Source organism: Puma concolor, chromosome B4 (genome assembly GCF_028749965.1).
Source record: "Puma concolor isolate L17-30 chromosome B4, mPumCon1.1.hap2, whole genome shotgun sequence".
Taxonomy (NCBI): Eukaryota; Metazoa; Chordata; class Mammalia; order Carnivora; family Felidae; genus Puma; species Puma concolor.
Window position 1 is genome coordinate 121,801,528 of NC_141673.1, and position 17,555 is coordinate 121,819,082.

General features: G+C 44.4%; 1 protein-coding gene across 14 annotated transcripts in view; it reads right to left on the reverse strand.

Annotated features, from left to right (window-relative positions):
* Nucleotides 1–8,292: 8,292 nt before the first annotated feature.
* ARMC3 (armadillo repeat containing 3) overlaps nucleotides 8,293–17,555 on the reverse strand; it is a 102,432-nt gene continuing 93,169 nt past the window's right edge. For 12 of the 14 annotated variants that reach the window (XM_086714766.1, XM_086714761.1, XM_086714760.1 and 9 more), the window contains 2 exons: nucleotides 15,000–15,162; nucleotides 8,293–8,609 (listed from right to left, as the gene is read on the reverse strand). In XM_086714766.1, the coding sequence (XP_086570892.1) occupies nucleotides 8,400–8,609; nucleotides 15,000–15,162 (373 nt within the window). In that variant the 3' untranslated portion in view covers nucleotides 8,293–8,399. Of the gene's footprint in view, nucleotides 8,610–14,999; nucleotides 15,163–17,138; nucleotides 17,480–17,555 lie in introns of those variants that run through there. The other 2 variants (XM_086714763.1, XM_086714764.1) reach the window with 2 other exon arrangements.

Below are 17,555 nucleotides of genomic sequence, written 5' to 3' on the forward strand. Positions count from 1 at the left end.
GTGCTAATCCCTAAAGCCTGCTAGGGTGGGTTCCATATTATTACCTCTGAGTGGGGCACTGATGTCCCTCTCTGGCAATTCTGAGCTCCCGTTTTACTTTTTATTTTATGATTGTCCTACTTAGCCAGGGAAAATTCAAACTGAATAAGGAAAATCTCATCTCATTCAGCCAAGTTTTCTCTCTCATCCTAATTCTTAAAGGAATAAATAATTGCATAGAAGGGATACAAGTCAAGCTTTCTGTTCTGTAAGCGGCTATCCTATGTACCTCTCTTTCCGCATTTCTCTCTTATGCGTATTAAAAAAGTTAAAAGAGGGGCGCCTGGGTGGCTCCGTCGGTTGAGTGTCTGACTTCGGCTCAGGTCATGATCTCACGGTCTGTGAGTTCGAGCCCCGCGTCAGGCTCTGGGCTGATGGCTCAGAGCCTGGAGCCTGTTTCGGATTCTGTGTCTCCCTCTCTCTCTGACCCTCCCCCGCTCATGCTCTGTCTCTCTCTGTCTCAAAAATAAATAAACGTTAAAAAAAATTTTTTTTAAAAATAAATAAATAAAAAATAAATAAAAAAGTTAAAAGAGATTAAAGATTTTTTTTTTTCTGGGAAGCCAACAAACGAAATCGCTCAGTGATTTAGCAGATAAATGACTTGATAATATAGATATAAATGCATTCGTCTGGGTTTTTCAAGGTTTTTTTTTTTTCCTCTAAAAGTAAAGACTATGGAATATCAAAAAGGAAAGACAGACATTAAGATTTTTCAAAGAAAGGAACCTATAAATAACTAATTGGACGATCACTTGATTTGTATGTCAGATGTGTAAGTACTTAGAACACTGTTTGGTTCAGCTGTTCTCATCAGTATGATTAATGACTACTTAAAAGTGCTTGATTCCATTTGTATGCCAGCTGTTGTTGTGTAAAACAAACTGGGACTTTCTCAAGATAATCAGAGTCCGACTGTCTGCAGGATTTGGGGGCTGATACCTAGGAGCTGGAAAAGGAAATTGATGGCTCTCAGCTCATCGCCCTGAGGTCAGACCCAGACACTCGTGCCTGAAATAGACCCAAAGCAGATGCCGATTACTGGGGACGTGTAAGAACAAGGGCCTTCTCCTGTGCAGGTTTCCGATGACGGAAAGACCTGAGCCAATCTGGAGCTCTACGCACGGTTAGCAAGTTAACAAGGACCTGAGTGGTCCTCACGACGCAAACGGTACGTTGGAAGGGAAACGTGCGAGATGAATCACTCGCAGTCGCAGACGAGCTGGGCCAAGCAGCAAAACAAAGTCATTAAGCCGTGGAAGCCACGCTCTGTTCTCGCCTAACGAAGCAGCCACGACAGGCTGCATCCTGCGGGTAGGCAAGGGGCGGGTTACGTGGGGATGCACGCATGCGTGATGACGATGGTGTGGGGGGGCGTCCTCTCCAAAGACCGCGAGCCTTTCTGAATTTTCACTTCCTGTTGCACAAATTCACAAGCGGCTGTGCGGTCATTGCCTCCCCTGCACCGAAGGGGAGAAGGCATTTTGCCTGGAAATGAGAGTACTCCTCCTGACCACACCGCTATTTTCGAAAGTATCCAGGGGAAAATGAAAACAGGTGAAAAGCCCATTTTTAGTTTTTAAAGTCAGCTCGTTTCAGGCATCAAGACAGTCAACAAATATCGCTCACCTCATCTCGTGCTAGTAAATCTGCCAGTAAGGTGTTTGCCAGACGCGAAATAATCTCCCGTTTCGTTGGGAGAGATCAAAGCATAATAGCTAACAGTTGTCTGCTTACCGTGTTTGGCCCTGCACTGTGCAAGTTACAGGCACTTTCTTATTATTTCTTCCGCAGGGCAACCTGGTGAGGTCGCTGGTGTTATTACATCCTCATTTAAAAATTTTTTAAGTTTATTTATTTTGAGAGAGAGAGAGGCGGAGCATACAATCGAGGAGGGGCAGAGAGAGAGAGAGGAAGAGAGAGAGAGAATCCCAAGCAGCCTCCACAGCACTGTCGGGGCAGAGCCTGCTGTGGGGCTGGAACTCATGAAACCTTGAGATCATGACCTGAGCCCGGACCAAGAGTCGGATGCTTAACCGACTGTGTCGCCCAGGCATCCCTATTACATCCTCATTTTAAAGACAAGAAAACCAAAACATTTGCTCAACATCCCACAGTTGAGAATGGTAGAAGGAGGGCTCACACCCAAGTTCCTCTGACTCCCAAGTTTCTCTGTTGCTCGGAAACAGTACCTGATGTTTACTTGGTTTACGAAAATGGTGGGCCCAGGCAGTGGGCATACAGGGAAAAGCCAGAGTGAGTGCCAAAGACAGCGTTATAGAGGTCATCAGAAGAGCAAAAGGCATCCGGGGAAGCTCAGGGGAGAAAGTGAGGCTTCTCTGAATTTGAACTTGTAAACAAAAGATTAGGGGGGATGATACGGAGGATAACTACCACACTCTCTCACCAACACTCCTTTAGAAAGAAAATTGGACTCACGAGTCATCGAGCTGATATATAAGTCATTGAGCTGATATACAATTACAGGTACATAATAAAGTTTTATGTATTTATATAAAATGTTATAAAGGGGTGTATCTCAGGGTGTCTGAGCGGCTCAGTCGGTTAAGTGTCCGACTCTTGGTTTTGGCTCCGGTCACGGTCTCACCGTTCGCGAGTTCGAGCCCCGCATCCGGCTCTGTGCTAACAGCGCGGAGCCTGCTTGAAATTCTCTCTCTCTCCCTCTCTCTCTCTCTCTGCCTCTCTTTCTCTCTCTCTGTGCCTCCCCCATTCGCACTCTCTCTCCTCTCAAAAACAAATAAACTTAAAAAAATTTAAAAAAACATATATATATAACTATAGAGATAATGTCTAGGGTAGGTTTCCATAACCATGTGTCGACTATCTCTCTATTTTATAGATAAGAAATTCCATAACGCCTTTTATACCGTAAGAATTGATCAAGTGCCTGGGAGAGAATTCTCCGTGACTCTCCTTTGTTTCTGCATGTCTTACACTCAGAGGCTTCCTGACTGCCTTTGTTCTGCCTTGACTCTCTTTTCAAGGATGTTGGCACACAGCCTGGGAAGATAGAGATAGCGTCTCCCTCTGGTGAAAGGGCGGCTATGCTTACTGCCCATTACAGAAGACTGGGTTCTGTAAGAGCAAGGTCCCTCTCCCGACGCACAATCCGCTGCACTTGCCGGCATGCGTCTGGGTCTATCCAGGTCGTCCCCACGAGACTTGGGAGCAGAGAGAACGGACACACTGTGCTTGGCTCATGCTGCTTGCTGTGCGGTGAGTAACGAAGTCCTTTGTCTTTGACCCAGGAGTCTCATGTCTGATGCCAGCAGCCAAGAAACTGTGGCAGTTAGCTTGCCCCTGGAGTAAACCCTCAGACCCTTGACCCTCCAGAAGTTAGGAACATTTCTTTCCTAGACGGGCCACGTTTGTCCTCATCCTTGTAGAAAACTAAGGCCACTGCTCTGGGGTCCATTGGATTAACATCGAGTAGGTCCATCTTACAGCCTAAAGAAACCAAGGAAGACAAAATGCCAGCGTGAGCGTCTCCCTTAAATTTTTAGCCAGGTGCTCGGAGACTAAGTGAGGTAAAGCATAACTGCTTGCCTGTCCATACCCTCAAAATGCACGTCACTGGAAGTGAGGGTTGACGGACCGGCCCGGGAGCCAAATAGAATAAAGAATTCCCTCAAAATGTGCTAAAGGAAGAGGTGTGAACAGAACACTGTGTGAGCAATGTGAGGAAAACGAGCTATAAACACACCCACGTACACACACGCACGCACACGCGGGCGTGTACTCCCATATCCACACCCCTTCCTGCCCCTAATCACACACACATCGGTCATTTGCACCACGGTCGCCTTTCAACTGAACAGCGGGATCATTAGGCACATACTATTGGGAGCACAGCCTCTGGAAACAAATCAGGTTCAAATTTAAAACTTTGCTGCTTCTTAGCCGAGTGATTTTTGGATAAGTTACTTAGCTTCTCTTGACGCATAGGAAACAATATGCACATATTTGTTATTGTGTCTCCCCATTTTCCAAAAGAGTAAACTGAGGAACAGAGAGGTTGAGTAACTTTGTCCAGGTCACACAGGTAGAAAAAGACGCACAACTTAACTTCAGCTCTGACCCGAAAATCTGGGCCTTTACCCCCGCTATTATATTGCTTCTCGATAATAAGGGCCTATTGAATTCATTAGTAAAATCACAGCAGAATTTCTTTACCCTTTCCAACAATACTTAATATTTTAAAAATGGTTATTTGTGGGTTGTTTATTGGCAGATCAGTACAGGTCTCCTGTACAGCCTGAGTTCCGTGAGAGCCTTATTTGAATTCATTATATTAATATATTCCCATCTCACACTTTGATGGCTGTCTTTTGAAGTCAGGTCCACTTTTATTATTAAAATAATTATATTCAGGGTTTTAAGAGTATAAGCCCAAGCAAAGCTTTTGCTAGTTATCAATATAAAAATATTCAGGTAATTTTAAAGACTAGTACTTTTAAATACTAAATTGTAGATAAGTGATTTGTTACTATTGTATTGCTTTAAGATTACACCCCAAGCAGTGATATTTTCCATGTAATTTTCATAGAGCCTGTTTATCCTACCTTATTAGTGCTGAGTTAGGAAAAGAAAGAAAGCAACTAGTATATGTATTACAGCGTTTCTTTGAAGAGTTCTAAAGGAGGGGCGCCTGGGTGGCTCAGTGGGTGAAACGTCCGACCTCAGCTCAGGTCATGATCTCACGGTCCGGGAGTTCAGCCCGCATCGGGCTCTGTGCTGATGGCTCAGAGCCTGGAGCCTGCTTTGGATTCTGTTGTCTCCCTCTCTCTCTGCCCCTCTCCTAGTCATGCTCTGTCTCTTTCTCTCTGTGTCTCTGTGTCTCTCTCTCTTTCTCTCAAAAATAAAAACATTAAAAAATTTAAAATAAATCGAGAGTTCTAAAGGAAAACACACCATCATCTCCTGATGCATCGTATCTCCAGATTACACCTTCTGCAGAGGAATATCATGGTGATAATCTTGTTGAGAAACAAGTTACCATATTTGAAGAATTCTGTGGCAATAAAAAGAAAAGGTCAGTATCCATTTGACTTCGCATAGTATTTTGAGCATCTGGAAAAGTATTTTTCATGGACGACAATGGTGCTTCTTTGACAAGGAATTAGTGCATTTGAAATCTGATGTGTACTTCATAAAAGTGCAGTGTAGACTCGAATCCTCATTTAGGATACCTGCTCAAGAGCCGGGGAGGGAAGCCTGGGGAGAGGATTCTATTTACCTGTCCATTTCTGTATTCAATTAATAGCTGCTTTTAAAAGTTAGGTATTAATTTTAATGAAATGCTTTGACCTCCAGAAGAGAACAACACGCTACTTTATAATACATTGTTTTGAAACCTCACAACCACAACACCTGTGGGGTATTCACAGCTTTTAAGTGACAGAGTAGGATTCCAACTCACATCTCCTTGGTTCCATATATTTCCCCATATTTCCTGGGTCTAGTTCTGACCAAATAACCTGTTATTTCAGCCCAAAGCACCTAATTCCTGAAAGAGATCCTCAGCACTTTCTGCCCCCACTGCAGTGGCTTAGACAGTCATGTGTTCTGGGTCATACTGCTATAAAGCAGAAGGGCTGCTGTCAGCGTGGGTCCTTCGGTGACTGTGTGAAAACAGAGCCTCCTTTACTGACCTGTGTTTGACATGTAATACGACAACGGACAGGCTACTGAGATCTGGCGACTGTTTATTACCACTGTATGGATGTCCCTACTTAAACACCGTTGTCTTTGACTATTCTCCGAGTGGATTATCTTTTGCTCATTGGTTTATAGAAGCTCTTTGTTTGTTAAGGACACTGACATGATGTCTGATACATATGCTGCAAATATTTTACTCCCTATGATTTTGCTTACATTTTATTTTGCTGAACAGAAATATTTTTGCTGATGCTGTATTTTTCCACACAGGAATTTGAAAGATTTACGGAGCCAAACTTGTCAGATATTTTCTTCTGTGGCTTCTCATTTATCTGTCATTATAGAAAGGATCTTCCCTTGGGAAAATTATTCCCATTGTCACTTACTGAATAGGCTATCACTGTGCCCTGTTCCTGGTGGAAAAGCGATTTTTATCAATACTAAATCTATATATATATATATGTATGTATATACGTATATATATATACATATATATATGTATCTGTGTCTGTACTCTTAATATTTTTCTATTTTTATGTCCATACCATACTAATTTATTACTGCCTTTTTTTTTTTTAATGGCAGTGGCAACACTTTTTTTAAAATTTTTTTTTTTTTTTTTACCGTTTATTTATTTTTGGGACAGAGAGAGACAGAGCATGAACGGGGGAGGGGCAGAGAGAGAGGGAGACACAGAATCAGAAGCAGGCTCCAGGCTCTGAGCCATCAGCCCAGAGCCCGACGCGGGGCTCGAACTCACGGACCGTGAGATCGTGACCTGAGCCGAAGTCGGATGCCCAACCGGCTGAGCCACCCAGGCGCCCCTATTACTGCCTTTTAATATATGTCCTGGTATATGATGAAACCAATTCTTTCTTTTTTTACTTTCAAATATTATTGGCATGCATATGCACTCATTCCTCCAGATAAAGTTTGCTATTTGTCAGTTTCCAGAAAAGAAAATGTGTCGGGATTCTAAATGAGATCCTAAATGCGTATATTAATATGGGAAGCATTAAAATCTTTGTACTGCTGAGTTTCCATCAAGGAAAATGGCGTGTATCTTCATTAATTCAGATCTCGTTAAAATTTTATAGTTTTTCTTGTGTATTTCTTATTAAATCTATTTCTAGGTATTTTATGCCGTGTGTGGCTATTGTGAATGTATTGTCTCGTGGTAACACGAAATAGATAAACTTCAAAGAACTGTCTGAAAATATAATTGAAACTCATTCCTGTTCAGTAATTACCTAGAGCCTCGCTGAGAGAGACATTATACACAAATGTTTCAAAGATGAAAAAAAGGGGAGAGGGGGGCAACCCTTGGCCTGTACCAGGCTGGAAAATGTAATGTCTACCTGGACCATAGCACAGGGACTCTGAATGGAATCCATTTTGATGTTAGGCCATCGCCTACGAAAACCCTTTTCAGAACTTACTAGGAGGTTGTTTTTCAAAGATGTTATTTTCTATATTACATTTGTCATCTGTATGAAACTCCCAAAGAGGAAATTCCCTGGTCTTTGTTCCTCCTGAGAAACCGCTTTGTGCTTTTAGCGAGCGGACCCTATTATAAATCATGTAACTGATAGCATTTCCCTCTGCATTGTCTGCTGGAGAGCTTAGCGTCAAATTTTCACCCACTGCTAACAAATGCATGGGATTTTCATGGATGCGTTTGAATTCTAAGCTTATTCCTGGCCCCGGTGAACTTTCTTTCCGACACTTAGGCCTGTTTTTCATTTATTTTTACCTTGTTACATCTTATATATCTCTGTAATCCACTTTAAATGCGTTCTGGATCAAAACAGACTTGAAAATGCTTAGACGGGTTTGCATCCTATAATCTATGCTCCAGTTCATGAAATGGCATGATAAATGTAATTACCCCACCATTTGATATAAAGAGCTTTATTTTGAAATAAGGAAATACAAATTCTTTGAAGTTACACATCGGTTCATACAGAATCATCTCAGCCTTCACTTCTGAAATCAAGCTGACTTTTAAAAACCTTCGAGTAAAACGGTTACAATAAACGTGAGACTCAAAGCCAGACTAAGATACATATATTTGATGAGAGTCATCCCATTACTAGTTTTTATTCATCATTTGAAATGTGTGTCTGTTCCCCATTTTGTTCTGAATACCGAAAACACAATTTCTGACAAAGATTGACTCGATTTCTACATTTAAAAGTTTCTAAAGAAAGAATTTTTAAGCTAAATACATTTAAAGTACTCTTTTCGTGACCCAGCATTAAACGTGTAAAAGGACATCAGAATTGTTTTGAACTGGAGGTATAGTTTCAAGTAATCCGAGACAGGACAGAAGACAAACAGTTCACGGGAACAGGTTTGAGAAAGATTTTTGGGTCAGTGAAGGATATTAAATGGTGTTCTTAACAGACATACACTTTAAAAAATATGAACACAAATTTTTAGAAAGGAATTTGTAGTACTAAAATCAATCTAGAAATGTTCGGACTATCAATAATCCTACTTTACAAAAGTGACTGAAATCAGAAACACAACCAAGTTCAATCCCAGTGTCCTCATTTCTACGCAGAGAGAAAGAACATTTCTCATACTTTTATTTAAAGAAATAAAACCAATTGGTGAACTTCAGAGAAAGCGTATCTAATGAACTTCTCCGGTGAACCCCTGTTTGGTCATTTGATCGTTTAGAGGTATCTGTAAAGATCTGCCTCTCTACTCCTTAACTTCATCAGCCGGCCTGGATGGAACATGAGGTCAACTATGTAGACCTCAGGAGGAGGGAGAGCCCCGATCAGTCCCTTACGAGATTCATTCATCAACTGAACTTCATTCCAAGCTCTGCCATACTCCCCACGAACCAGAGAGCAGCCGATGCCAATTTTATCAGCCAGAGCCTGTGGGAGAAAACACAAGATCGACCAAAAGTGAGGAGGGAGAGGAGGGGAGAAAAAAAATCCTGAGCTCTAAGACCCATCTTGTTGAAGGTGAAATCTACAACTCTTGCAAAGAAGTGCTTAGAAAGGAGGCTAGAAGAAAAAAAAAAAACAAAAAACACGTGGAATATTGTGATAGGAGCCAATACAATGTGACAAGTTCCCTTCTTCCTCGAGATCCTGTAGCCTCAAAAATCTCTGTGTAGGTCCTGCTGGGAAGTGACATTTTTCAGGCAGTTACACGGCATTGTATCAGCACAAGATTGATAACGTCATTGGAGAAAAGCTATTCCGCGGGTTTTCAACGCTAGTGCATCCATCAATCTTTCCATGCTTCTAGGCTGCTCTGGGGGTGTGATATGCAGTGGGATTGAATGGAGGGATCAAATTGGTGGGAACCTATTTCTTGCCGATTTGTTCTGTGTGATGGAAATCGTGCCGTGAGCAGGAGGAGCTGGTTGGCCGGGGACGGTCCTGCTCTGCTGGGGCTGCCTGCTGCCACTTCCTGAGTTGTGTAATGTTCCTTGGAAGTGGTCTCTTCAGTTCGTCCCGGTTTTGAGGTTATTTACAAAGTACCTTCAAAATAATCTGGAAACTGGGGCGCCCGGGTGACTCAGTTGGTGAAGCATCCGATTCTTGACCAGGTCACGATCTCACCGTAAGGTGGGTACGAGCCCCACGTTGGACCCTGTGCTGACAGCTCAGAGCCTGGAGCCTGTTTCAGATTCTGCGTCTCCCTCTCTCTCTGCTCCTCCCCTGCTCACACTCTCCATCTCCCTCTCTGTCCCTCTCAAATTAATAAGCAAACGTTAAAAAATAATAATCTGGAAACTTCTTTGCCACATCATGATGGATTGAGAGAGCTGGCTCAGACTTGCGTGGGTTTGAATTTCGGCTCAGCCGCTCCCTGGCTGCTGTCACCGCAAACAAAGGGCTCAGCCTCTCTGTGCTTCCGTTTCTTCGTCTGGGAAATGGGGATAACGGTAGAGCCTCCTGCTTAGCAGGTTGTAAGGATGAAGTGGATTAAAACGTGTCAAGTGCTTAGGGCTGTGAGCCCCGCACAGAGCAGGTGCTCAATAAATGCTCCTAGCCAGAGGAGGCAGGAATCGCGTTGTTTTAATCACCTGTTTATATATTCATGTGACTCACTGATTACGTACTGTGTCGTGATGGCACCAGGCGATCTTGGGTGGACCAAGACGATTAACACATGGTCGTCATTCTTCGGGCCTTACCTCCTATCTAGGCTGAGCCTGCCTGGGAAACCGTCAACTCTCACGTGACAGTATCCAAATGTATGGCACTCTGTGGTGTTGTCATTTATGATACGAAATACACGTTTGGTCTTCGCCCGTTTCCGCACAGAACTCCTAAACCCTTGGGATTTCCTAAGTGATGAGCACCATAAAAGTGTCTTTTCTTAATGAGGTGGCTTTTGGACCACCCCCAAGGGTGGGGATGGTTTGGCAGGCGAACCAATCTTGCGACTGGAGGGTTAGAACTTTCAGCTCCACCTCCTGACCTCTGGGGAGGGGAGGGGGTTGCAGGTTGAATCAGCCCCCGGTGGCCAATGACTTCATCAATCATGACTATGTAATGAAGCCTCTATAAAAATCCAAAAGGAGAGGTTCTGGAGAAGTGCCGGGTTGGTGACCACATGGAGATTGGGGAGAGTGGTGTGCCTGGAGGGGACATGGAGGCTCCAAGCCCTCTCCCCATACCATTCTTTTTTTTTTTTTTTTTTAATGTTTATTTATTTTTGACAGAGAGAGAGAGAGAGAGACAGAGCATGAGTGGGGGAGGGGCAGAGAGAGAGGGAGACACAGAATCCGAAGCAGGCTCCAGGCTCCGAGCTGTCAGCACAGAGCCCGACGCGGGGCTCGAACCCACAAACTGCGAGATCGTGACCTGAGCCGAAGTCGGACGCTCAACCGACTGAGCCACCCAGGCGCCCCAACCCCATACCATTCTTCATGCAATTCTTCCATCTGGCTGTTCCTGAGTTACATCCTTTTCTAATAAACTGCCGATCAAGTCAGGAAAATGTGTCTGAGTTCTGGGAGCCGCTCTAACAAATTAATCAACCCTGAGGGGGCTGTGTCCAGGGGAACCTCCAATCTGTTGGTCAGAGGCACAGATGACAACCTGGGCTTGTGACGGGTGGCTGAAGCGTGTGTGGCCGGGAGGGGACAGTCTTGTAGGACTGAGCCCTTAACCTGTGGGATCTGACATCATCTCCAGGCAGGTAGTGTCAGAATCGAGTTGAACTGACCCAGCTGAGGTCGGAGGATTACCTGAATGTATAGAAACTGCCCACCCCGATCCCCGCCACCCCTCCCCCATTGGAATTGGTACCAGAATCCTCTTACATTCACTGTCTTGCGGGGTAGAGAGCCAAAAATAAACATGCTTTCCAAAATAATGGTTACTGATCTCTTAAACTCCACGGCAAGGCACTTTAAATCATCACAATAATCCGGTGAAATAGATACTACTGCATTTCCCATTTTATGGAGAGTAAAACCAAGGTCAGATAATTTTCCCCAAGGAGGTCACAGTAAGTGGTGACCTAACGTGGAAGGCAGGGGATCTGTCTCCAGAGTCTGAGTCCTAACCTCAGGGCGACGCTGCCTCCCACTGAGTTGAATGAGTTCTCATCTGAAAGTCTGGATTTTCTTTGTGAGGTGGGAAACAAGGTTGTCTGCTCAGAGAAAGAGGTAGAGATGAAAAGTGTTAGAGGAGGAAAGACAGATGTGGGGCACAGCTGCTGAGGAAAAAAGAGAAAAGCCTGTGACCAGGAGACGGAAAAGGGTGACACCTGAATGTCCACCTGAGTTGGGCACCCTGAGGTGGCTGTGGCGTCCCCCCACTGTCCTGTTCCACAGCCTGGGTGGCACAGTGGAAAGGGCAAGCCATCAGACTGGCCCAGGGCGGACCGGCGAGGCAGGGGAGAGGAAGGATGTGGTCAAGAAGATGAGGGAAGTTAGTGAGCGAATTCTAAGGTCTATGGATGATTTCTCTAGGCGGCTGGGGTGGGAAAGCGAAACCAAAAAGGAGGCAACAAACTGGAAGAAAGTGGGGTAGATGAAGAGTATTCAGAGGAGTGAATGATTTACGGAGGTAGAGGGTAAGAGATTTTATCAGTGGGTATTTATCAGTGGTTGGGATGTCAGCGGTGGGAAAGATCAGGATAATGATGAATTGGATGGCTCAACCGAGGTGTGAGGGTAATGGATCCGGTCTGGCATAGTGCTACGGACTGAATGTTTATGTCTCCTCCGCCCCAACTCATCTGTTGAAGCCTTGACCCCCAGTGTGGAGGTATTGGGAGGGCTTGTAGGAGGAGGAAGAGACCAGAGCCCCCGGTTCATCTATCCTGTGAGAGCAAAGGAAGAAAGTGGCCACTGGAAACCAGGAAGAGGGTCTTCACCAGACGCTGGCTCCGTTCTCACCTTGAGCTTAGACTTCTCAGCCTCCATTATCGTGAGAAATAACTATTTATTGGTTAGGCCCCCCAATGTACGGTATTTTGTTTGAGCAGATGATCACACTAATACAGTGCCTGTGAGACACTCAGGTGCAGCCTGGAGGGTAAAGAGGCACACGGATGTGGAATCAGGAGAGGTTTGGGGGACAGAGGGAAGAATCTGGACACCCGCGGCATTCAGTTAGTATTTAAGGCCACGTGAGAGCATGACCTCACCACATGAAGTACATAAAGTGAGAAGGGAGAAGAGTCTGTGTTGGAACATTGTGGGACCCCAACACTTAAAAGAGCGTTGGAGGAAAGAGGTCACCAGAGGAGACTGAGATGAGGTGGAAAGAGAGAACAAAAGTTACTCAAGAGTGGTGTCAGGGAATAAGAAGGACGAGTGACAAAGTCTTTGGCATACCAAGTAAGACAGACAATAGATTCCTGTGGTTCTTCCTGAGAGGGAGCCAAGGCGAGAGACCGCAGTGGCCTGAAGAAGAATGAGGTGAGCCAAAGAGGGACAAGGTACCGAGATGACTCTGAATTTTGACCAAGACTGGGAATTATCTAGATAGAAAAAATATGGTAGGTTTGATTCAGATAGACACGGGTTCAGAGTCGAGCTGTGCCTCTCGCTGACCTTGGGTTAAATCCCCTCTCTCAGTTCAGTTTTCTTGTCTTTCAAACAAGGATCGTCATTTCGACTTTTGGTATTTTTGAGAGTTTTCACAATTGCATTAACCAAGTGTCTGTCACGTGGCTCAAAATGGTGGTGGTCATGATGATAGGAGCTACAGGAATAGTTGTAGTTATTCCGAGAAAAGATTTATATTTCCTCTTTAAATATTGTAGACTTAAGTTTAGATTTTAAAGGAGAAACAGAGAGAGAAAGAGACTTAAGGCAGAAGAGAAGAATTTGCTAGAGCAAGAAATCCAAGAAAATAAGGAAGATTGGGGAGCACAAGGGGAGCTCCGTTGGTTAAGTGTCCCGTTCTCTCTCGGTTTTGGCTTGGGTCATGATCTCACAGTTTGTGGGTTCAAGCCCCGAGTTGGGCTCTACATTGATGGAGTGGAGCCCGCTTGGGTTCTCCCTCTCCCATTCTCTCTGCCCCTCCCTCACACGCTCTCCCTCGCTCTCTCTCTCTCTCAAAATAAATAAAACTTAAGGAAAAAAAGAAACTAGGGAAAGTTGGCCCTCCAATTATATATAGAATTAGCTTGGAGCTGGAGGCAAGATACACATGGATGTAAAGAGGTTTGTAGGTATTTGGGAGGAGGTAGGAATTGTATACATTCAGTCTACGGTTCAGAAACCATTTTTGCAGCTCTTATTATATTCCAGACGCTTGATACAATGGAGGAAAAAAAATTACCCCCTCTTTCGTGAACCTGACCCTTCTCTCGTGTCCCCCTCAGTGAACGACGCCAACATTAACAGTTGCCCCGCCCAGAGCCTGTAAATCTTCTTGTTCTTTTCATGCAGTCCCTCACACCGCACCTAGGGAGACACCAATTGCTTTCCATTTAGCTCTTAAATCTCTCTGTAAGTTCACAACTCCTTTCACATCCTCACGGCCATGGCTATGGCTATGGCTTTAGTAGAGGTCACCTGTATTTCTTGCTCCACTGACCTTCCAACTGGTCCTCCTGTCTCCAGTCCTGCCCCTGCTCTAATTCATTCCCCATTCGGCCGCCTGAATGGTCTTTCAGAATCACGTTACTGCGGGGTACCTGGGTGGTTCAGTTGGTTAAGTGACTTTGGCTCAGGTCACGTTCTCATGGTTCGTGGGTTCAAGCCCCGCATCCGGCTCTGCACTGACAGTGTGGAGACTGCTTGGGATTCTCTCTCTCTCCCTCTCTCTCTACTCCCCCCGCCTCCACTTGCTCATTCTCTCTAAAAATAAATAAACTTGAAATATATACATATAGATACATATATATACACATATATGTATTTTTTATTTATTGATTGATTTATTTAAAAAAAATTTTTTTAACGTTTATTTATTTTTGAGACGGAGAGAGACAGAGCATGAACAGGGGAGGGGCAGAGAGAGAGGGAGACACAGAATCTGAAACAGGCTCCAGGCTCTGAGCTGTCAGCACAAAGCCCGAAGCGGGGCTCGAACTCACGGACCGTGAGATCATGACCTGAGCGGAAGTCGGACGCTTAACCGACCAAGCCACCCAGGTGCCCCTATATAAGTATTTTTTAAATCATGCTCTCCCCTTAACAACTTTCAGTGGCCACTCATAGATTTTAGATCAAGTGCAAACTCACATGGAGCTTTATACTCTGGCCCTTTAGCTGCATCTGACCCGTCCTCTTTCCTTTTTCCAGACAAACTATGCTACATTCCTCAAGTCGACCATGGACTCTCATTCCTGTCATCTTGTATAAAATGTTTGCTTTGTTTAGAATGTTCTTGTCTTCCTTCTTTACCCGATGAAATCCTACGTATTCTCTAATACTCAGGCTACACATCACTTCCTCCCCTGAAACTTTCCCTGACATCACCTGAGAACCCACAAGTCTAGCCCTTGTGTGTATGCAGGGGCTATCGCTTTAGGAGATCCATATTCCCAGACCTTAGAAGAGCCCTTGACCTGTAGTAGGTGTATGATAAATATTGAATGAATGTGCTTCCGGTAGTCTGACAAATATATACGCGTGTGTGCGTGTGTGTGTGTGTGTGTGTGTGTGTGTGTGTGCGTGTACACACACAAAAATAAGTGTGTGTATACACACACACACAAATAAGTAAATCTAGGTGGCAGGATTAATATTAGCCAGTTAAATGTGAGCAAGTGGCTCACACTATTATGAGAAAGACAAACATTTTTATCTAAAGGCAAATGAGGCAAAATATCTCAAATACCTTGAAAAGCAACGCTCGATGATAGAAGATTCCTTTTTTGATCTGTCCAATTGGCACAACATTGGATTTAAGTTGAAATTTTAGTTCACTGATATGGAGTTCCCAGCTGAAATTATGGAGTTTCTCCTTTGACATTTTACCTCCCATTTTTTCTGCCACGTACCTGTGTCAATGACATTGAGATCAAATCAATCGAGTTTCATATCCCATTTTAGATGCTTTGGGTGTAACTCTACGTACAGTTGTATGTGTAAAAGCTGCATTTCCTCTGGCTTTCTTATTTGCTTTACTTTTTAAACTTACTATAAGTGGGTTAACATTAGGCTCACTGTATTCAAACTATCATATAGAGACTGAAACTCTCACAATTTCATTCAACACAAAGGAAGAAATGAATGCTAATCTTCGCAGTATTTATAACAAGAAACAAATCATATCACACAAAGTTCCTATCAACACAGTTTTAAAGCTTTACCTTGCCCTTGACAAAAGACTCACAAATGCTTCAATCTGAAATCCAAGGCATCGTGCTAACATACACGGTCCTTCTTTTAACGACTTTGAACTTAGAGATAACATGCACACATTGGAATTTTTTCCTTTGGATCCCCAAATATTTTCAAGTTTTCTAATTTTTCCCTGTTAAATTTTATTATTTTGGGGGGCGCCTGGGTGGCTCAGTCGGTCAAGCGTCTGACTCCTGGTTTTCTGCTCAGGTCACGGTCCCACAGTTCATGGGTTTGAGCCCTGCATTGGGCTCTGAGCACTGATAGCGCAGAGCCTGCTTGGGTTTCTGTCTCTCTCTCCCCCCCCCCCCTCTACCCCTGCCCTGGTGGGGCTCTCTCTCTCTCTCTCTCTCTCAAAATAAAAACATAACCTTAAAAATATAGATATATTTGATTAAATTTTTTTTTTGATTTAGAGAAAGATGGCGTTTAGGTAACACTAAAGTGAGAGGAAGAGAGGAAGAAGGCAGAAGACAAAATAAGTTGGGTGAAGAGTTGGAATGGATGTGCCCGGGGGTTTCTCCTCATTGGAGGCTCTCCCTGAAGAGGTCAGTAAACACGTCTACAAAAATCCTCTGTCAACTAAGGCTATACCGCATCTTGGAGTAGAGGCAGAGTTGCACATTTTAAGAAAAACTTTCGTCTTGCTGTGCAGAGAACCAAGCGAGGAAGAACAACGGCCGAAAACAGGAGGAAAGGTGGGGGAGAAAGCTGTCGCACGACCCAGCCAGGCAGACCGTGCTCAGTGTTGGGGACCAGCAGCTCGGGGGCAAATCTCAGCATCCCCGTCCTGGTGCAGGCTCAGGTTTAAAAAAAAAAAAACAACGAAAAACCCACAATTATTTGGGAGTGATGAAAAGTATTCCCGATAGGAACAAAGCACGAGGGCGTCTGGCAAATGCTGAAATGAGCTAGATCAGAGTTCTGCTTGAGTCATCACTTCTCAAGGACACCCGAAAAAACGCCAGCAGCCAAAAATGTTCTCTTCCGGTTCTGGCTGACGAGAAGTCAATGATCTGGCGGCTGTTGTTTCTTGCGGTTGTCACATCCAGGTTTGATGAGTGCAGTGCACTTCAACTTGGAGAGGGTACGAGCTCCCGCGGAGGCCCCAGCTGTTGCAGGATCCACCTGCTCACCTAACTCACCTGCTCCTTCTTGGTGCCAGTGGCGAAGGCCACCCTCCACTTGAAGTGATTCCTAACCCCTCACAGCTACCACGTCAAGTTCTCAGGTTTCTCTTAGCGGACTCACACTAAATGCTCCAATTAAGAAGGCAGGATCGGGGGCGCCTGGGTGGCTCAGTCGGTTGGGCGTCCGACTTCGGCTCAGGCCACGATCTCACAGTTCATGAGTTCGAGCCCAGCGTCAGGCTCTGTGCTGACAGCTCGGAGCCTGGAGCCTGCCTCGGATTCCGTGTCTCCCTTGATCTCTGCCCCCTCCCCGCTCCTGCTGTGTGTCTCTCTTTCTCTCAAAAATAAATGAACATTAAAAAAAATTTTTTTTAAGGAAAAGAAGGCAGCCTCACTGGCGTCTGCAGGGTGTTGAGCCTGCCCAAATAGCCATCCCTCAGAACACTCACACCCCCACGTTAGAGCAACGCGCAGTGCAAAATATCAGACATAGGACATAAAAATCAGTGATGGTTGTTTGTATTAGAACATAATTTTTGAGTCTACAAATAATTCACAATACGATTCCTTTAAATTGTGAGCACCCCATCTACCTACGGAGTCATTTAATTTTCACACTTGATTCATTCCTTAGGATCACATTGAAGGATGGCTTTAGTGGTTTCGCTGGAGAAAATGACAAAAGCAAAGGCATTTTTCTTGAAGCAATTTCCAGCTCCTCGCTCTGATTCTTGGCGGAAATAGGACGTAAAATAGAAATGGAGCGTTTTTTCAATTGATTGTGTTTCTGCTTCAGAGTCAGCGGTGGGGTGCAGTTATTATGACGGAGTCACCTGAAAACTGGCTAAAAAATGCAAACCGCTAACATCAGAAACTTTTTCTCAGAAACTGAAAATGTGCATGCATAGACAGAGACAACT